The sequence below is a fragment of the Hippopotamus amphibius genome, chromosome 8 (genome assembly GCF_030028045.1).
Source record: "Hippopotamus amphibius kiboko isolate mHipAmp2 chromosome 8, mHipAmp2.hap2, whole genome shotgun sequence".
Lineage (NCBI taxonomy): Eukaryota > Metazoa > Chordata > Mammalia > Artiodactyla > Hippopotamidae > Hippopotamus > Hippopotamus amphibius.
Genome location: NC_080193.1, coordinates 139,846,849 through 139,869,250, shown reverse-complemented (window position 1 = coordinate 139,869,250; position 22,402 = coordinate 139,846,849). Strand labels below are relative to the sequence as shown.

At 38.3% G+C, this 22,402-nt stretch overlaps 1 protein-coding gene across 10 annotated transcripts in view; it reads left to right on the top strand.

The window, feature by feature from the left end:
- COBLL1 (cordon-bleu WH2 repeat protein like 1) overlaps nucleotides 1–22,402 on the top strand; it is a 154,895-nt gene that overhangs the window by 64,468 nt on the left and 68,025 nt on the right. Inside the window, exon 1 of one of the 10 annotated variants that reach the window (XM_057744567.1) lies at nucleotides 682–788. The exons of the other annotated variants lie outside the window; for them this stretch is intronic. Coding sequence (XP_057600550.1) covers nucleotides 697–788 — 92 coding nt within the window. The 5' untranslated portion in view covers nucleotides 682–696. Of the gene's footprint in view, nucleotides 1–681; nucleotides 789–22,402 lie in introns of those variants that run through there. 10 annotated transcript variants of the gene reach the window in all.

The window sequence follows — 22,402 nt, the reverse complement described above, 5'->3', positions numbered from 1 at the left end:
TTTGGGATTATGATTTTCTTTGGGTATATGCCCAGGAGTGGGATTACTGGATCATATGGTAGTTCTATTTGTAGTTTTTTAAGGAACCTCCAAATTGTTTTCCATAGTGGCTGTACCAACTTACAGTCCCACCAACAGTGCAGGAGAGTTCCCTTTTCTCCACACCCTCTCCAACATTTGTGGTTTCCAGACTTTGTGATGATAGCCATTCTGATTGGTGTGAGGTGATACCCTAGGAAAGATTTTACGTGTTTCAAATTATAAATCAACTTGCTATTATAAAATGTATTTTAAATCTGGAAAATAATTTGTTTGATGGAATCAGAGTGATTATATGTGTATTTTTAACAAGCGCTATGTTTCTGAATACCTTGTAGAAATCTGACTTGCATAATTCAGATTTAGTTTTCCCATAGAAATAAATACATGAGGTTTATATTTTTCAAATTTCACTCACAAAGAAACGTTATCATACTTAAGGTTCACATAAGTCAAAACAACAGAAAATGCAATATCGCCATATTTTAAAGATCAAAATGATATATCATGCTATTATCTCCCTCTGTTTAGTTGCTGCTAAGTACATACTGAGGGTTAAAAACTAAACAAATCCATTTATTCATGTCGGCCATAAGGTCAGATAGTGGAGACTATAAATAGGCAGATTTAATGATGCCATTAATAAGGAAGAGGAGAATGTACTTCTGGGGTGTCTTGTTTACTCCCACTAAGCATATGTTCTTTAGAAAGGCAATTACTGAACCAGACGGAATAAGGAAAAAACTAAGGTGAGTAATAGAATTACTTAACACAAACTCATTATACAGTCAACATTGAGTATAATTATATTCCATGTTCATGTTTGAAATGATTATGCATTAATCTTTAGAATTAAATTTGGGTGAGTGTTTTCTGCAGGATCTTGGAGTTATATAGTTATGACTTTAAATAAATAAAACATGTGAATACCTTCCTATCACTCATGAACCTTGTCAAAAGAAAGAGGAGAGTTATTTGTACAAAGACAGATTGCAGTGGTTAGTCTGTAAACCATATGTATACCACGTGTATGGAGATGTGCAACTAGAAACTCATTTTTTCTAAACCCTACCGTTTCAGCCTTCCCACAATGCTGGCTCTGGTAATGACTCCCATTCTCACCTTTCCTTTTTTTCTTTTTTTTTAACTTCAGCCTATTCTCAATTACGTCATTAAACTCTCAAGTCGTATGGAAAGTCCACTGATGATTCTACTTGTTGGGATAACTTGTTTGTTAATGGTTTTCATTTTGTAAAAACGTACCTATCTCAGCTTATTTTTTTCCCGAAGAGAAACTCTTTGGGAAAACTGTTGTTTAAACAAACAAACAAAAATTGGCTGGAGTATTAAATTGATGACTGGTTACATTTGATTGAGGGTCTTTTTTTTGGGGGGGGGAGGAATTACCCTTGTGGAATCATAAAGATGATTTTTCAGTTTTCATAGTGAATTGGAAAAAAAGGTCAAAGTTAGCCAATAAGTTTTTATTTTAGGGTCAAAAAGTGAATGTGTCATTATTATTTTAGCTCCTTTATCTTGGCATTTATAATAACAGACCACACCTATTAAACCAGAATTCTTGTGCTAAAAAAAAGATGTTTTAATGGCTTTGATATTGTAAGAGCTCTTTTTGAACAAAATCTTTGCTAAGACTTTGTGCTGTATTGACCACCAGTACTTGGCGTGTTATATATGTCTTTGTTTCTAGTTCCACCTATTTCCTCAGGGAAAGTTTATATAAATGAGACTACTGTATATTTCTTTGTCATTTCCTTCTGTTGTTGCTCGGGAGGAAGAATTGCAGTGGATTTTACAGTATTGCTGCACTAGATTAGCTACCTTTCTGTGGAAGCTTCTGTGGAAGTTGGGAGGGTCGCCTAAACCAGGCAGACGACACAAAATTTACTTTTTAGACTGTGGGTGATGTCCTTTACTTGAAAGGACTAGCTTTATAGAGCACAAGGGCATGGTTCTGATGAATAAGTCTTTTGCATACATGTGTCTCATGATTTTCTTCTGGCGAGTCAGTGCTTCCTTCAGATGTTATTCCAGAGAAAATAACAATAAATTGCATTTATTGGATAGGTTCACACAATGTTGGTTGTTTCCTTTCCAATCTGCCACTGCAAATAGAATTTGAAGATCTCCGACTGTTTGTTTCACCAGTGCTGGATGCACATGGTAGGAGACTGAGCAACAGAATGGCATGGGAGAAAGGAGTTGGGCTGGGAAATGAACTCCCCTGGATTAAAACCTAGATCTGCAGTTCCCTGTGACTGAGGACAAGTTAATTCTCCTCTTAGGAATTTGTTCCTCGCGCTGTATAATACAGGTAACAGCAACTCACAAGGCTGTTGTAAGAACTGACTGTGATGCACACATAGCTTCCCGCCCACTGTAGCTTAATGGATTGCACTGTTGATGTTATTAATGGGTGCTTTACCAGTGCTCACTGACTGATCAAACGGAAGGCACCGAAAGAGAAAGGGAGAACGAGGTACTATTTGGGACTTTTTATGTGTAGTTGAGTAAAATTGTACAATAATACACTATTAATTTTTTGAGTACAGGACCTGATTTTTTTTCTCTACCCAAAGCCAGGGTAAGTGCTGAATAACTGCTTGTTGTATGGGAGTGTGTGGGGGGGAAACTAGTGTTTCTTTACCTCCTGGTTCAGAGTTCTTTCTCTTGTATCACCATCTTTAACTCTGATCACTAAGGGAGCTCGTTGTAATTAATCTATAATTTGACCTTTCTCACAGAATATAAAGTAGATTCTTATTTGCAGATGACTGTGGGAGGACATATATAAAATAATTGCTTTGGAAGTTTTCTAACAATGTAAGAAAATATTAGTAAAAGGTAAATGACTATGTTTGGTGGGAGGAGGAAGAGAAAACTGTTGTAATGGGCTATAGATGTTAGGAATCATAAAATGGGTTGGTTATTTTTATACATCGCTTTAAAGACAACCAGATTTTAGTATGACTGAGAATAATTTATTCCTTGTACAAGTTTTCCTTGTTTTCTGAGGATTAGGGTCAAATGGTGAAAGAGGAAACTGTCATTTCATATCAAATATATGAAATGTCCCATCCTAGTGTACTTCTAAATTAGGATTTTTTTTTTAATTGGGAAAACATTTGAGGACCTGACTCACTCTCTCTCTCTCTCTCTCTCTGTGTATCTGTCTGAAAGAGAGAATTTATTCGTTCAACAGTATTTTATTAAGTACCTTCTTTGTGCCAAAAATATTCTAGATCCTTCAGGATATAGCACTAAACCAGAGACTAAAAATGCCTGGACTCAGTAAGCTTCCATTCACTAATCTGAACTAGTCGCTAGTCAGAGTTGTGGCCATTTAAAACAAGCCATTTGGACATTATTGCCGCTACATGGAAAGTATAGTGGGTAGACTCTCCCGGTTACGGAGGGTGGATCAGCGCAGGTCGTGTGCGCCACCATAGAGGCTGCCAGTCGCAGACATCCGGCTAGAGCAGCCTGGAAATGAACTCTTCAGGAAACAATGAAAATTGTGAGGGCAGTAATTGCAGACCTTTGTTTTATGTGCACCCCCATGGCCCAACAGCCTCTCCTGGGTCCCTGCTACCAGAATCCCGCCTATAATCCACTCTGCGTTCCTGGGGCAGGTTTCACAGATGGAAGTCTGGACCTTGCATATCCTGTGGTCCTCAGTGAATATCCTGGCTTTGTCATCCCTCAGTCCCTGTTGCCCACTACTCTCAACCGAAGACCCGTGGTTCCTATGTTTTATAACATGGCACAGTTCTGACACTGTGCTGGCTATTGGAAAGAAATGAAAACAGAAGACACACAGACAGACACTGAACCTCAACAGGCTGACAACTTGAATGAAACACAAGACGTGCCCTCAGAAAGCAACAGCCATGACATAGGAAAGGTGACCAGTATCCCCGCGGATACATTCTCCCTTGAGAATGTGGGTGAAAAGGGCGAGGTAGAGAGCACTAGCTACTCTGAGGGAGGTATTCCCTCCCCGACCTGTTTGGCTCACGTCAACAAAGTAGAGGAGGCCACCCAGGGTGCCGTGGGTCCATGCTGTGATGGCCAGCCTGAGCTGTCATCAGAAAGCAGTGGAGGACCCTGGTGCAAGCATAGGGCCCTCTCGGCATTTGAGGATGGTGATCCTGGTAGTTATGAGGAGTATTTTTATCCCCCAACACGGTCCCCTGCCCCCCGCCGAGTGAAGCAGGTGAGGGCATACGACTGGAGGAACACCCCCAGCAGATGCCCTCTGGAGGTGACTCTCATAGCCTCTGGGAGGGGTGTCATGATTCCTCCCCTCCTTCCACCCTGTACAAAGTAGGAGAGGACATCCAGTGGGAAATGAGAAAAGGAGCAGAGCAGCTGGAGAGTAGCAGCCAGGATGAAGAGGAAGGGGAAGGTGAGGTAGAGAACAGTAACTGTGAGGGGCACGGTTCCTTCCCTACCTGGCTGGCCCAGTTCAGCACAGTAGATGAAGGCATCCAGTGTGACGTGGGTGGACAGGAAGCGCAGGTAGAGAAATCCCCCCAGCAAATGCCCTCCAGAGGTGAGGGGACCTCACCAGACCGCAAAGCAAAGGGATCATGGGAAAAAACAGTCATGAATAGGAAATTAAGTGCAGATAAAGATGCAGTGATCATGAATGATGAGATTGGGGAGGTGTATAATGAGAACTTCGAAAGGTGTGCAACGCTTAAAAAGACTGTGAAAGGCAGGAAGCTGAAAGACCTGAGCAGCTTCTCAAATGTTGATACAGCCTATTTATTGAAGAAAAGTGCTGCCTTGACCATTGTGTTTCCTGAGGATTCAGAAGACTCTGAGTTGGAAGAGGAAGTTGAAATGGAAGCGGTAGAATGCGTCCTTGAAGAAGTGAGACCACAGGGCCCTCTGACATCTTCCAGAGGAAGGTCATATCGCAAGGCTGGCAGCATAATCAGGATGCCACCTGAGACCCCTGTCCCTCCCCAACTTACAGTCTGGCCCACCAGAAATAAGCGCAAGTTCTTGTGAGCTCGTGGTGAATATGAGCGTGTCCCTGTGGTGTACCAGCTGAAACGACAGGATGGCTGCGGAAGCACTGGTGTGAGGCTCCGAAGAAAACACACCATGGCTAAGCCGGAGGGACGGCAGTCCAGGAGAGCCTCTCACACATCATTGAAAGTGGGTTCATCGTACTTGGTTGTCTGGCCGTTCCGCACCAGGTCCTGGAGGCAAAGGCAGCTGTGAATCAATCGTATTTTTCCATTTTTAAAGTATGTTATCACTTAGGTGCTCATATGCATATTCAAAGAGAATCCCGTTAGAATTCCTGCATTCTAGGAAACTGCAGTGTCATGTGAAACAAAGTGCTCTCGTAGAGGCTTGTAAAGATCTGGGTGGTGGTGGTAGGGAGAGCTGGGCTGAGATAGTCAGGAGGACATTGATCTAGCTGGATTGCTGAGAATGGGCAGTCCATGTGGAGGCAGAGAATTTTCACACAGTTTTAGGTTCTGTGGTTTGGGGATAAAAGAGGAGAAAGTTTGGAGTGGGAATGGAGACAGCAGCCGGAGCTCAAACGGGCAGCGAGGGCAGGATTCCACGCGAGTCCATCCTGCCAGAGGGAAGACTTGTGAGGAATCGGGAAGGGGGCCAAGGAGAATGGGGGAAAATAGTAGTGTTTCTCTTCACGTACACATTTTTATCCTGTAGGCAACGAGGGGCTAAACCAGACCAAGTAGAGAAATGAGACAAATGTGCTGGAGCAATTTCAACCAGCAGTATTTCATAGAAGAAATTAAGAGTGGAGAGTGCCTATATGGCTGAAAACCAGTTTTATTCAACAAAACAGTGTTGAGGGTTCTGATTCACATGGGAGTAAAAGATATATGAGAGGACTAACAAAATTGAATCTTTTTAAAAAAAAGGCTGGAGTTTGAAGTTGGGAAGGGAAGATGTTTTACTTTTCCATGTGGGCTGTGGGTGGGAAGAGTGTGTAAAATGGTGGGATCGAGGCACGGAACTAGCATCCCATCCACACCTGATTGAAGCTTGAGTTTGGACCTGTGACTGACAGGAGGGGAGAGGGAGGGAGGGCCCTGAAGAGAACTTTGGGAGATGATTACACCTGGGGTGCAAAGAGTGAAACAAAGCAGATAAATGAAGAATGGGATGCATAAGGGCCCCAGGGAAATTTAAAGAAGTTCCAGTCTTAGTCCTAAAACCAATAGACTCAGGAAACATTTACGCCTACCCTTCTACTTAAAGGCGGTGGTATTATCACATCTTAACTCTTGGCTGTTGCCATGACTTTGATTCATGCTTAGTGATTTGGAAGGGATTTTTAAAAACAGAGTGAGTTGGGACTTACCTGGTGGTGCAGTGGTTAAGACTGCACTCCCAATGCAGGGGGCCTGGGTTCGATCCCTGGTCAGGGAAGTAGATCCTGCATGCGAAGACCCGGCACAGCCACATAAATAAATACATATTAAAGGAAAAAAAATATGAGGGTCATGAAGGTCAAGGGAAGGCTGAAGAACTGTTCCAGACTGAAGGAGACAACAGAAACACAACTGAGTATAGCACATGATCCAGGACTGGATCCTTTTCACTGTGGACACTGTTGAGGAAACTGACAAAACTTGAGTGGGGTCTGAGTGAAGATAGTAAAAGCTCTTTCTGATAGTCTTGCAACTCTTCTTCAGTAAGTTTGAAATTGTTAAACAAAATAAAACTTGAAAAATGCAAAAAAAAAATATAGTGTATGTAAACTGGGATCTCATTGCTTAATATGCCATTTTGTGCTTGCAATAAATTCCCAAAGATAATTAAGGGAATAGGAAGGCCAATTCTTTCACAGAGATCTGTGTGTCTTTGTCAGTATTTTTTGTCAATAAATATCATTTGGTTTTCAATTTCATTGTGATTTTTTTTAGAACTTTTATTGAGATACAGTTAACAGACAATAAACTGCATGTATTTAGAGTGTACAATTTGGTATTTACATTGTGATTTTTTAGGTTATGATGGCATGAATAAGATTTTTAATAGATTTTTTACTTCCTTTTATTAAATTATTTTACTTGGGGTTTGAAAATAGTCATGAAAGCATTTAGTTAATAGAAATGAATTGTTTCTCAGGGAGTGATAAATTGGGAATTTGGGATTAACAGATACACACTGCTCTGTATAAAATAAGTGTACTGCAGGGACCTGCTGTGTGGTACAGGAACTATATTCAGTGTCTTGTGGTGGGCTGTAGTGGAGGGGAATCTGAAGAAGTATATATATCTTATGTGTGTGTGTGTATGCACGTGTGTCTATGTGTGTGTGTGGCTGAGGAGTCACTTTGCTGTACACCTGAAGCATTGTGTCAACTATACTTGAATAAAAAGGTGGGGTGGGAAGAGAAATGAATTGTTTTACATCATTCTTCCTTGGATAAAAGGGATTATCTCTACAAAAGGTTAAAAATGATGGTTTCTGGAGAGTTATACTTATGTATTTATATTTTACTACTCTTAGATTATTCTATTGAGAGAAAAATTAGTATCATTTCTGACGTGTAATCTGACCCATAGGGTTCTCATTTTTTTTTTAACTATCTATAAAATTGAGGTAAATTTAAGAGATAGCTGGTATGATTTTTGCTTGCACTGCAAGTATTTGGATGAACTAAGTAAGTTCAGTTTGGGGCCACAGTTTCTTAAAGATTTGTCCATGTACAGATCAGAGTTTTCCAGCAATCTTATGTCTAGTCATACTGTAGAAGCTCTTAAATTTGAGTCAGCTCATTCACTGGGTCAAGTAAGATTTCCACTCCCTTAGTAAAACATGCTGAGTGGCTGTCCTTGGCACAATGAACCCCAAAGCCATTAAGCTACTTTCTAGATTGCCTGTACGTGCCTCTTCTTATATTTTATCAAAAATTTGTTTTGACTATTTCCTAACCTGTTAAGGCCTGTTTTTACAATTACTTATTGTAATAATGTAATTAACCTAAGTATTATAGACATATGATTTAAATTCAGTAAGAGAGTTGTCCTATAAAAGCGAAGTTAAATACTTCAGAAAGAATCTTTGGTGAGCCAGCAACCTGACTCCTCCAAAAAAATGTACTGTTGAGGTATATGTGAATGAGAACTGAAAGAATGAAATAAAACGCTAAAATCAAGGAATTTGCATTCAAATTGCTTGCAGGTGTCTTGAAATACTTGACTGGAAAAAATTGGAAGCTGAAGGCAAGCCTTTACACAAGAAAGTCAAGGTACAAATTCAGTTGGTGGATACAGTTGCAAATATAAACATTTCACTCCACATCAGAGATCAATGAATTAATTTATCTGTGTATTTTAAGTTAAAATGCTTAAGGTTCACTTGAAATTTTGATTTCCCACTTTAGATGGCTTTTTAAAATAACCTACTGATTAGAAATGTTATAGGGTTTTTGTTAATTTGCCTTCCTTTTTGATCATTTTCCTAAATCACTATTCTCAAACTGTTTTCTGTAAGAACATTCATATCTATTCTATTTATATATTTAAAAACTCAGTAGATTTTTTTCTCCAAATGAGATTTTTAAATGTATAAGAAAAATACTAAAAACGTTTATGCAGTTTTAAAAGTACAGTTTTTAACTATGTGAGTTTAAAAGTACAGTTTTGAACTACATTTTGTTGTATAAGCAGTACTTACAGGGGAATCTTATCTTTTCTGGGTTTAGGTAGTGAAGCTAATATATAAGTTAAATGCAGTTATGCTGTGTTTTCATTATACCAGCCACCTCTTCTTTTGTTAGGTATGTTAGTCTATTCAATGATTGTTACTTTGTATCTTATCTGAAAACAAATATGTTTAATTGTATGATTCCTTATAGTTATTGTATATTTAATGTTTATACTAACCCATTGATCTGTAGTTGAAAGAATGGCTTAATGGAAAAGCAGAATGTTATGGTCTACATGTGGCTCATAATTCTTAAATATCTATTGGGCTTTCATGATTATGCGGTAATTTTAAATGCCAGTGACTTCAAATAATTTTGAGAAATCCTGGCTTTAAACTATTTCCTTGTGCCTGGTGGGAACTGGAAGAAATTATTACACTGAGTACTAGGAAGAGGCTATACTAGTTTTGTTGTGAAATCTTCACAGGAATGATGTACCAAGAAGGGATGTGTACTGACTTGCTTGTAAATGTTCATAGCAGCATTATTTATAATAGCCAGAAAGTATTAAGAAACAACCCAATGTCCATCAATTGGTGAATAGATAAATGTTGTATATTCATACAATGGAATTCTGTTGGTTCATAAGAAGTAACAAAGTACAGATACATGCTACAATGCAGATGAACCTCAAAAGCTTTATGGTCAGTGAAAGAAGCCAGACACCAAAGGACACATATTGTATGATCCCATTTGTATGAAATATCCCAAAAGGCAAATATATAGAGGTGGAAAGTTGATTCGTGATTGCCTAGGGCTTGAGATGGGTTAGAGTGAGGGCAAAGATGTTAGAAAGAAAAATGATGATCTTTGTTTGCTCACTGGAAGCACTTACTGGGAATATTAGAGTGGAAGAAGTAATAAGGACTTTTGTTTTTAAGCATACCTCTGCGGTATTATTGTACCTAACAAAATTAACAGTTCCTTTTGCATATCATCTGATACCCAATTTTTATTTAACTTTCTCTAACAGTCTCTTTGTCCAAATCAGATTGAGTTTCACACATTACTCTGGTGGTTATGTCACTTAAATCTCTCATTCTATATCTGTCCTCCCCCGCCCCCATCTTTATTCCCAATTTGTTAGAGAAACTGAGTTGTCAACTATCCATATTCTAGATTTTGCTAATTATGTTTGATAATTATTTTTTAAAATTAATTATTTTTATTTATTTATTGGCTGTGTTGGGTCTTTGCTGCTGCCGCGTGGGCTTTCTCTAGTTGCGGAGAGCAGGGGCTACTCTTCGTTCTGGTGCACAGGCTTCTCATTGCAGTGGCTTCTCTTGTTGCAGGCTCAGTAGTTGCGGCACGTGGCCTTTGTTGCTCCGCAGCATGTGGGATCATCCTGGCCCAGGGCTCGAACCCGTGTGCCCTGCATTGGCAGGCGGATTCTTAACCACTGTGTCATCAGGGAAGCCCCTGATTGATAATTATTATATTAAACAGCTGAACTATTTGAGTGTAATTGAAAATGACTGATTTTGCATCCAAAAGAACTTTCCACAGAGCTGAGAGCAAGTAAACTAGCATTTAAGAGCTTGTAGCAACTGTTTAAGATGGAAATTAACACTTTCAGAAATTAGCAGCCTTAGGTGTTCTAAGACTTGATGTATTCTGTGTTATATTGCTACATTTCTCCTGGTAATAAAAGGGATGGAAGACAGTGGGAAACTGTGAATCATTCTCCCTGAGGAAGGGTGAAAGGGGCCTTGTAGGTGGTTGGCACAAAGACCCCGCCAACGTAAAAGCAAAAACCGTGGGGCTGGGGTTTGAAAGTTGTACCGCTTAGTGAGGGAATAATCGAAGGAAGTCTTGGCCGACTTCTTGGGTTTTAATTCTTATTTTGTTGTATATGAAGTAATGTCTAGGTTGATCTTTTAATGCTTTATTTTCCAACAAAAGAAGCTTTTAGATCAGATGCCTTAGTGCTTATATATGTGTGTGTAGTTTGCCAACAATAGTGATTTTACATGGAAGCATAGGTAGGGACTTTTAATAGACATTTTAAAACGTGGCCTTTGTTTCTTATTGAGAATATGTTTTCCCTAAATGCCTTTGTTTTAATAGCATGTTTTTTTTACATCAGCATTTTCACTCTATTGATATAACAGATTTCTGTTATGAATAATGGTATTTGCAGATAAAATAGATCATTTGTATGTCTTTCATTGAGTCTATAAATGAGAATCTCTTGGCTCAGTGAGACAGGCTGTGAATGAGGTTCTGTGTAGGTAGGACTTCTTTAGTAATTAGCCATTAAATAGAACAATATGTATTGACGGAGATCATCATTTTTCTTTCTAATATCTTTGCCTTTATTTTTAGTCTAGTGGGTCTTAGACTGTAATGTGCTGGACCACTGGTGCATATCACCTGAACCGCATATGCAGATTCTGTTTAAACAGGTGCAGTGTGGAGCCACCCAAGCAGATCTTGATTAGAAACAAGTTCCATAGGTGATTCAAATGCTCGTTGAATTTTGAGAATCACTACCTTAGATATATTTTTATTGTGTTTTATTTTTAAATAGTTTGATTTGGATGAAATTGCAAAAATAGTGCAGAGCTTCCCCCAATAATAATATCGTACATAACCACATTACAGTATCAAAACTAGCGAAGTGATTTTTGGTACAATACTATTCACTCAGGTACAGACCTTATTGAGAGTTCACCAGCTTTTTCATGCATTCTTTATTATTTTTAAACATTTGTCTTGATTTATAAATCTATGAACTTTTATTACATGTGTAGATTCGTGTGACATTCCACAATCAGAATGCAGAACAGTTGCATCACCACAAAGGAACTTCCTTATGTTACTCTTAATAGTTACACCCTACCTCCAACTCTGGCAGCCAGTGATCTGTTTTCTATGACCATAAGTTTGTCACTTTGGGACTCACATAAATAGAACCATACAGCATGTAACCTTTTGAGACTGGCTTTTTCACTCAGCATAATGCCCTTGAAGTTATCCAAGATGTTGAGTGTATCCAGGCTTGCTTTTTATCGCTGAGTAGTATTCCACTGTGTGGACGCTTTGCAGTTTGTTTCTTCATTCTCCTGTTGGAGTACATTTGGGTTGTTCCCTGTTTGGGTTTGTTATGAAGAGAGCTGTAATAAACGTTGGTGTACAGGTTTTAGGCGGATATACGTTTTCATTTTTCTCAATGTAAATACCCGGGAATAGATTGCTGGGTCATATGGTACGACTATGTTTAGCTTCATATTACACTGCCAAACTGTTTCCCAAAGTGACTGTACCACTTTGCATTCACTGTGTTCAAGCCACCTATGAGAGATCTAGTTTCTTTACATTCTTGTCTGTACTTGATATTATCAGTAGTTTTGATTTAGGTGTGTAATGGTATCTCATCATAGCTATAATTTGCATTTCCCTACCTGGATAATAATGTTGAAAATCTTTTCATGTGCCTCTTTCTTACATCCTCTTTGGTAAAGTGTTCAAGCCTTTGCCCATTTTATGACTGGATTCTTTGTTTTCTTACTATTGCGTTTCGAGGGCTCTCTATATAGTCTGGATATGCCTTTTTGTTGGCTATGTGACATAAATATTTTCTCCCAGTCTGCCACTTGTCTTTTTATCCTCTTAACTGGGTTTTTTTAACAGAGCAAAAGATTTTACTTTTTGATGACGTTCAGTTTATTGATATTTTAAAAAATCGTATGTCTTTGGTTTCATGTCTGAGATCTTTTTGCCTAAGTCTTCGTCCCAAGGATTTTCTCCTATGTTTTGGTCTAACCGTTTTATAATTGTGTGTTTTACATTTAGGTCAACTTTAGGTTAATTTCTGTATAAGGTGCTACTTTAGATTTTAATATTTCTAAACTGAAAGACACTATTTCCAAGAGACACTATTTCCGAGTAGTTTTGCTAGCCAGTGTTTGACAAAACTTGTAGCTGGGAAACTTAACTTTGAAAATACATGCCAAGGACTTTTCTTTATCAGTATGCAGTGAATGTTATGTCTTTGAATATGGTTTATGCCAGCACATACCACTCCTCAACATAGATTTAAAACTTTAGCAGAGACTAATGACTAAATGCTGTTTAGTATTTTCCAAAGTACATATTTGAGCGTAGATTATTGAAATTGTTGCTTGAAAGCAGCTTTTGCTTTCATTTTACGGTTGATTAACCTACCAGTGTGCTTGCCTGGCTGATATATACATCCCCACGGTTTAATATGCATAGGTGCATATAGTTGAATAATTATAACATCCACATTTAATGTTTTTCAGTTCCTTACCTGGTGTGCTTTTGAAAATTGAAAAAACATTCCAACCAAGAACTCTTTTTTTTTTTTTTTTTTAAAGGAATTAATGTTTTTGGGGCAGTTTTAGGTCCACAGCAAAACTGAGCAGAAGATAACAGATTTTCCACCATGCCCCCTGCCCCCACACGTGCGTAGCCTCCCCCATTGTCAATATTCCCCACCAGAATGGTACATTGGTCATCATTGAACCCACACTGACACATCACAATCACCCGCAGTCTATAGTTTACATTAGTAATTGCTCTTGATGTACATTCTACAGGTTTCGATAAAAACATGATGACATTTATCCATCTTTAGAGTGTCATATAGAGTATTTTCACTGCTCTAAAAATCCTCTGTGCTCTACCTATTCAGCTTGCCCCACAATTCCTGGCAACCACTGGTCTTTTTTTATTGTCTCCATATTTTTGCCTTTTCCAGAATGTAATATAGTTGGAATTATACAATGTGCAGCCTTTTCAGACTGGCTTCTTGCACTTAGTAATATAAATTTAAGGCTCCTTCATGGTTTTTCATGACTTAATAATAGCTCATTTCTTTTATAGTGGAAAAAATTGGAAATAAGAGGATAATATACCATTGTCTGGATATACCATAGTCTGTTTGTCCATTGACCTACTGAAGGACATCTAGGTGGTGAACTAAGAACATTTTAATTTCCTTTTAGGGGTGAAAGTTTCTTTTTTCTTTTTTTTTCACATTTACTATTTTGTTGTTTCAGAGAACAGAATAAGTAAAAGAGTTCAATTGTGGATGATTTTTTTTGTCTTAAATTTAGTAAGTATTTAACCTCCTTTGAAAAAGTAGAAATATAACTTTATAAGACTTTTCAAACTTAATTTTCATGTGGCAAAGAAAAAAGAAGCCCAAGAAATTTTACGTGGTCCTCTCTCCCCTTCTTTTGTTAATCATTTTTGAATTTTTATATTGTAGTATCAATCACATTTTTTATTTACTGTTTCAGACTAATTTCCATAAGCTGCACTAACTTTTCCATGTACGTTGCCTGCGAGGCAACAAATGCGTAAGTTCAAAGGAAGCTTTCAGTAGATGACTGAGCCCAGCTGGTACTGACATTTATCACTTACTGAGCAGAAGCCTGTGCACAGAGCAAATGGGGCAGCAAGTGAGCACCGCATCATGGTTTGGAGTTTAGATTTGTTTTTGAGAAAAATTACTTGCTAATCTCTATAAATGTTTAAGAATTTAATAAGGTACAATTTTTTTTTTTTTTTTTAAAGGATAGCACTTGTTAGGGGATTATCTATGTGAAACATTTTGCACAGTTCCTGGAACTAGATAAGCGTTCAGTTAAGTTAGCTTTTGTAGGGTCCATTTGAGATATCTTTGAAATTGTCTGGCTGAACTCATTTCATTTTTAAGCTACTGGTATCAGAGGACCTCATGTGGTATTTCTTTTATCTACCCAGATTCTTTCCGTAGCACTGAGCACACAGTGGGCGCCCAATAAATGTGGTTGACTGTCTTGTGACTCATTGTTTACATTGCTTTCAAGTATGTGTTTTCATCTTTGCTCATTTGTTTTGCTGACTTTTTTTTACCTCCTCCGTTGCTCTTTTCTACTGAAGGCTTTCCTCAACTCTCTTTTGGTTGACATTCAACTTTCTTAACCGTGCATGAAATGAACCTTCCACATAAGATATTTAGGAGAGCCCTGAGATAAGCTGAAATTACAGCAACATTTATGAGACAGGAGAAATTTAATATTTAATTTTTAATTTATAGATACATTTTCCTACTCTACATCTGTGTGTGGTGGTTCCTCGAGTGTGTATATATCTATGTGAAAGTGTATTCACTTATATTTGTACATTTTTCTGTGTATAAATTATAACTCAGTGAAAGATCTCAGGGGAAGTTTGTTTTCCTTCCTTCGATAAGAATTTTCCTTCTTAGGGAAAAGGAAGCAAAAATATAATGAGGATTTAACGTTGGAAAAGTTACTACTAAACTTTGGGACTACTTTTAAGATTTGCTATACTCAGTGATTCTGAGAACTTCCTGAACATACATGAACTTGATTAACCTAAGTAGCAACCTTCAGGCAGTGTTTTAGATGTTACAAAGTTCTTAGGAATGTATAATAAATCATTAACTCTAACTGAATACCTACTATCTGTCAGGTGGTTCTCAAACTTGGCTGAACTTTCGAATCACTTGGGGAGATTTTAAAAATCCCCATAGCCAGTTAAATGAGAATTTCTGGGCATGGGACCTAGGCCTTAGCATTTTATAAAACGTCTCAGGTGAGTCCATTGTGTGGCCAGATTTGAGCACCACTGGGTGAAGAGTGGGCTGAGATAGGTGGGGACAGGCATTGGCACCCTTTCTGAGTGGTCAGAGAATACCTGTGTGAGGAGAAGATCTTTGATCTGATGTCTGAGCTGAAGGCACAGGCAATTTGAAGTTCTGTGGTTAAAAGCCTCTGGGGCAGAGGGAGCAGCTCTGCAGGCCCCTCTGACGCGTAGGAAGGGAAAGAAGGCCAGTGTGAGTTACACAGGGAGCTGCAACTGAGTGATCAGAGGGGAGCTCAGAGGTTGGCAGGGGCTGGCTCAGCGATTTCTTAGACCTTAGCACCCATCAGAAGCAGTTGGAGAGTTTTGTCCAAGGTGCATTGCAGGGCTTTACCCTCTGTGTTTCAGATTCTTTAGGCCTGGGGTAGGGCCCGAGTGTTTGCATTTCTAACAAGGTCCCAGGTGCTGCTGCTGCTCTGAACTCCCACTTTGAGAACCAGCAGGCTGGCTCATCTCGGGCTTTGTAAACCAAGAACAGGAATTTGGTTTTATTTTCAGTGTTTTGGGAGACCAGTGAAAGGTCACAGATGGGATGTGCTCTAATTTACATAGCGAAAAGATCCGTCTCAACTACTGCAGAGAAGAATAGATTTAAGGGGCAAGAGGAGAAAGGAGAGAGACCGGGTCAGGAGGCTTTTGGAGCCGTTCAAGCCAGAGCTGATGGCTTGATTGCCAGGGTGGTAGCAGAGGAGCTGGCGAAAAGTACACAGATTCAGGATATATTTTAGCATTAAAAGTCCATAAGCCATGATAGTGGATTGGGAATAGGAGATAGGAGTAGAGAGGAATCAGAATATGCCTAGAATTTCTGCTTGAATTAACAAGGTAGTTAGTTGGAGCTGTTCACAGGGATGGGGGATGCTGGGGGAGGCTTGGGTGAGAATTGGGGGTAGAGAGGGAAATCAGGAGTTTTGATTGTGAGATTCCCTAGCGGACATTCAAATGGAGAAAACCATGAGATTATTGGGCATATAAAACTTAAAAAACAGGTCACGGTTGGAGATGTGAATTTGGGAGTCATCAACTTGTAGATGGTATTTAAAGCCGTGGACTTTCGTGAAATTACTTGGGGGTAAGGGTTGTAGAGAGAGAAGAGAAAGGGGCAAAGATTTCTGGGGTGGCCTCAATACTCAGAAATCAGACAAGGAGATGAGGGCATTGAGACTGAGGAGTGGCAGTAAAGAACAAAGAAAACAGTAGGTTGTGTTGTCACACAAGAAGCCAACAGAAGAGAATCCCAAGCAGAGGGCTTGGGCAGCTGTGAAATGTGTCCTTATTGGAATTTAGGCGCTTACTCAAATGTGAGATGAGGTGTATAATTATCTGTTAGATTTGAACACACATAGATGATTGGTGGCCTTGACAAGAGAAATGTCTGTTAAGAATCATATAATGCCTTGGGTCTCCCCTTGTTGCCTTTTGTCACTGCTTATCTTTTAAAGCTACTTTGATATATTCACTTTGATTAGATATGTCTCATCAAGAAAAGGGACCTTTTGTTGTTCTTAGTTGCATTTCCTCAAGCACATAGCACAATCTTATGCCCACAATTGGCATAGCATTTTGTTTAATATAATCTTGTTTCATGAAACCCAGAGAGACACACTAAGAAATTATTTTGCAGAATTGGTCTCCACTTTATAGTTGAAATGCATAAGGCACGAACCATCAAAACATTACCAGGTACTGTACTTTGAAGGACTGCCTCGTCAACACTTAGCACAGTGCATCTAATGTTTGATAGCCCTCTGTATTGAGAGAGGATGGCTGTTAAATTTCTTTTTGGTCATTAGAATGTAATACTTTAGAAACCTATTGTTTTAAGACATATATTTTGTCTTTAATATCAAAGCTGTATTTTGTACAGTATTTCTCTGACCCTATAAGGATACTATATAAAAATAGCAAACAAATGAGATCCCATTGGACTTGAGTAGCTTATTAAGGATACAAGGGTATCTCATATACAACTGAAAGATTTTTCTCTTTCAAACCAAGTAGAGGTATTTGAGTAGATTTCTGTTGTTTTTCTGAGCTTCTCTTTTATTCCTTTTCATTTATTTTAAGGATATTACTATTGACAGGGATGAAGTGATGATTACACATGATTTTGAAGTGCTTTGTAGACCAAGTGATAAAAAAATCAATCAGTAGTAGTAGCAGGATACCATGTGAATTCTGTGTTAAAGTTAAGTTTGGGTATTTTAAAGATATGTTATTGCATAACGTGGAATTGTACCTTAATTTTCATTATGAGCATTGAATATGATATTGAGGTAATTTATGAATAAAACAATGCTTTACTTAAGCAGTAATTTACTGTGGCTTGTTATTTTTAAGACCTGATCAATGAATTTTTGCCTTGACACAGAAAGTTTTCTATCTCAAATATCTTTTCAGTATAACCTTCTCTCCACCACCCTTATGTAAAATTTGCTGCTCTTACTGTTGAAGGTAGTGGCTGGGGGAGTAGAAACTGAGAGTCAAACTAGGCCACTGGTAAAGAGGAGCTTATGTGGAAATCCCTTGAGTAAGAAACTGGCCAACATCATTCCTATTTAAAAAGGATGGAGGGACTTCAGTGGTAGTCACTGCGATTTTAATATATTAATGAAAACTAGCATTGGTAAGCCGTAAATTAGAGTTGTTATTGCATGTTGATGTGTTCCGCTGCTCGGCCAGAATTTCCTATGCTTAGATTATGTTAAAAACTTTGATTACTTTCAGCCTACCTTTGGCTTTGGGTGACATGTATTTAATTTTGTTACTGCTTCAAAGTATCTCAACTAAAAATTTAAACTATTGGGAGAGATGTGAGTAGGTGAAAGGTATTTAAAAAATTTTGCTGGTGAGTAAAAGGTCAAGTAAGTAAACAAAGTCCTAAAGCTACTTAGGATTCAGGCCAAATCCAGGCCTCTGCCTGGTGTTCTTTCACTAGACCATACGGTGCAGTGAGCAAACTTTAGCTAGATGGATACGTTCCTGAATTTCATGTAAACGGATCACAGCTGGGAACCATCCTCCTAAATACTACTTTCCTCTAAAAAACGGAGTCACTTATCTCTTCTCTTTGAAGTATATCTTGATACCTGCCTTCACACCCCTACAGAGCTTTTTGGCTTGCACTTATTGCTCTGAATTTTCAAGGTTACCCATCTGTTTTATGACACTTCTTTTTCTTTATATTTGTTGTGTGATTACTTACATATTGCATCTTCCCTGTTGGCTTTCTAATTTATTGTGGAAGGATCTTGGTTTGATTCCCAGTATACTTTCCAATTTCTAGGGCCAAAGGTGACACATGCTTTATTATAATAATGGGGAGCAGTGAGATGGTCTCTTTTTTTTTTAACTTTTATTTTTTGTTTCTTTGTTGGCTATATTTGTAACTATTTTTTAATTTAATTTAATTTAATTAATTAATTTATTTTTGGGCTTCATTGAGTCTTCGTTCCCACGCACGGGCTTTCTCTAGTTGCAGAGAGTGGGGGCGTCTCTTCGTTGAGGTTGCACAGGCTCTAGGCATGTGGGCTTCAGTAGTTGTGGCACGTGGGCTCAATAGTTGTGGTTCTCATGCTTTAGAGCACAGGCTCAGTAGTTGTAGTGCGCGGGCTTAGTGGCTCCATGTAAATAATAGCTTAGTTCCACGTAAATAATTTTTCAACAACTGCTTTGTTCTGCCTTTTTTTTTTTTAAGTTGGCTTACTTTCAGTAATTTAAGATGGATTTTCATCATAGACTCAAAGTACCTTAGGAAATAAGACAGTCACACATATACAGAACATTAAAACTGTTGGAGTTCATTGCAGTATGCAGTAGACAGGGAAAATGTCCCAAGGAATTGTGATTCAGTCTGGACCTCAAAAAGATAATATGCGTGAAGGCAGAGAGAATGGGGAGGATATTCAAATGGCGACCAGGAGGAGCAACACCTGGAGATGGGAAGGTGACTTCAAAGATGAAAGCAGGGGATGGAGAGGTGATGGTAGCAGCAGGAGGTGCCTATCAGACCTTCTATGGTACCACTCCTCTTGAAAGCCAGGTCCACTGTGGGCAAGGTTGTTCTTGATGCTTTTCCTCTCTTTGTGTGGTAGCTGGGCTTGGCTTCTGGCTTTCCTCATGAAATTCTTCTAAAGCCCTAAGGTTCCCAGTTATCCCTTGCTAATAAATCCAGTGCATACTTTTCAATACTCATCTTCTTAGAAATAAAACATAATCAATTGATTTCTAAAATCTAACACAGCTAATCCTGATGTATCTTGGTGGTAAGAAATTTTTCCTTCCCAATTTCATGCTTCAGTACTTCATCCTTGTGGTAACTATTCATTGAATTCATTCATTCAGTAAATATGAGTGCCTGCTATGTGGCAGACATTGTTCTAGAGATTTTATACTTTAGCAAATATGTGTGACACAAGGCAGTGGAGACAAGAACCTATACTCTTGGGATTAATTACGGTAATAGGAGGAGACTTGATAAACAAGTATGTTAGTTGCTGATAAGCCCTCAGACAAAAGTAAGACAGAAATAGAGGTGTTATCTTAAGGTCAGGAACAGACCCTGCAGAGGGACCTGGGTAGGAATAGTCCCAAGTGTGTTCAAGGAAAAGGTAAGAGTCATAGGATTGGAGTGCAGTGAGCCTAGGGAGAATGTGGGAGAGAGGAGCTTGGAGAGGATAGAGGTAAGGGAGAAGATCTTATTTTGGAGAGGTAAGACTGCAGATCTTATTTTGGGTGAGGTCGGAAGCCATCAGAGGGTGGGAAAGGAAGTTGCATGATCAAACTTAACATTTTCAGAGGGTCACTTCAGCTGCTGTGTTGAGAATAGAGTGTAATGTGACAAGATTGGGAGCAGGAAGACCAGTTAGCAGCTTGAACAGAGGTGTTTAGTGATCAAAGTTGTTGATGGTTTTTGGGTCTATTTATAGTATAGAGCTGGCAGAATTTGTCAATGGATTGGATCGTATGTGTGTGAGAGGGGAGATTTTTGGCCCAAGCAACCGAAAGAATTGTGATTTACTGAGATGGGAAGACTTGGAGAGGAAAACATTTGGTTTGGAGGAGCTGGGAAGATGAATTGGAAGTTAAATTAAGCTGGAGGTTCCAGTTAGACATCTGAGGCCAGATGTCAAGTAGGCGGTGGATTTACAAATCTGGAGTCGAAGGGAAAGATGCAAGCTGAATATTTGGCATGTAAGATTTATTTTTCGTATAGATTTTGCAAAATTCTTGTATTTATTGTGGTAATTTTAAAAATTCATTTTTGTTGCTACTGTAAAAAGTTTTTTATTTCATTTTACTTTGACTAGGTGTTGCTTACGTTTACCTAGGCTATTGACATTGGCAAGTTCACTTTGTGCCAAGCCACCTGACTGAATTCTCTTATTTATAAAAGCTTTTTCATTGATGCACTGATTTCTCTTCTCTTTTGACTTCTCTGTGGAATTTTACCAAACTTCCATTCTGAGAAGCACCACTTTCTTTCATGGCTCAATTTGCTTTCCTCTGCCTAAAAATATCAATTATTTCTTGTCTTTTGCCCCAAACCCAACTCATGTTTCCCATCTGTCAAACATTTCTGGATTCCTAGGCAAGTTTCTCTGCCTATGAACTTCAGCTGTACCATCTGCATACCTGTATTAGAACAATCATTAAACTGTATTCTAATTTCGTATGTCTCTGTCAGTCCTTTTGGGGTAGGAGAACGGGGTCTCGCCGTCTTTACATCCCCAGGGCTTAGCTGAATCTGCTACATGCTTGTCTGTGACAGGATAAATGTTTGTTGAATGGATAAGCAGTCAGTTTTAGCAGATTGAAAACATTTGGAAGTTGGATAAAGTTTTTCTTCATACGGATTTTATAAACTTGTTATATTTATTGAAGCACAATTCTAAAAATTCATTTTTGTCACTATTGTAAAAGAAATATTTTCTGAAGTGTGATATAACTTTGCAATTATGCTGCTAAAAATTAAAGGCCTATCATTCTACAAGATTAATGTAGGAACCTTGTTTCTGTTTTTTCATGATGCTGAATGCACAGAGGTGCTTGGATTTGTGAGACCTTAAATTCTGAAAATACTGAAAGGGTGGATGTTACATATTTACTTACAAAGAAGCCCTTTTATCTTGCATGGTTTTTATTTTTGCCTAGCAATGGGAAGAGAGAGAAATTAAAATTTATATTTTTCTGAACAGAAAGCAGAAGCTTGTTCTTCCAGAAGCAATCTAGGGGTGGGCAAAATAGGCGAAGGGAATTAGAAGATACAATCCTCCAATTATAAAATGAATAAATAAGCCACAGGGATGTAATATATAGCGTAAGGAATATGGTGAATAATATTGTAATAACTTTGTATGGGGACAGACTTATCATGACGATCATCTCATAATGTATACAAATGTCAAATCACTAGGTAGTACACCTGACACTAACATAATGTTGTAAGTTAACTGTAATTCAATAAAAAAAGAAAAAAAGTAAAAAGTAACATTTTCAAAAGCTCTAACTTGCAGTACTTAAAAAATATGTATATGTCTTTACTTATAGTTACATTATGTTTATTTTCGTGTCTCATTTTTTCAACCCATCAAATCATTGACTTGGCTATGTGCAGAATGTCTACTACTGTTTCTGTTATAAATCAGTTAAGGGGGTGTCCTAGTAAGTGACACTGAAAGATATTTCTTAGAATAATTGTTTGTAACATTTTTTATTGAAACAAATATTTATCAAATAACCCATCACAATTCACTGTTCATTCCTAAGCACAGTGGAAAATACAGCATGCTTCTTTCTTATAGGGAGTTATAAACATAGGCAAAGAGATGAAACTGGTAGCCTGGGGAAAAAAATGGAAGAAATGTTACATTTGTGGAATCTGTTGTATGTGTCGTATAGGGAGACACTTGATATAGGGGGGTGGGAGGAGGGTAGTTTCAGCCCAATTTTGAAGCATAGGTAGAGTTTAATCAGGATAGAGAGGCAGAATACACTAGATTGGAAAAAAATAGAATG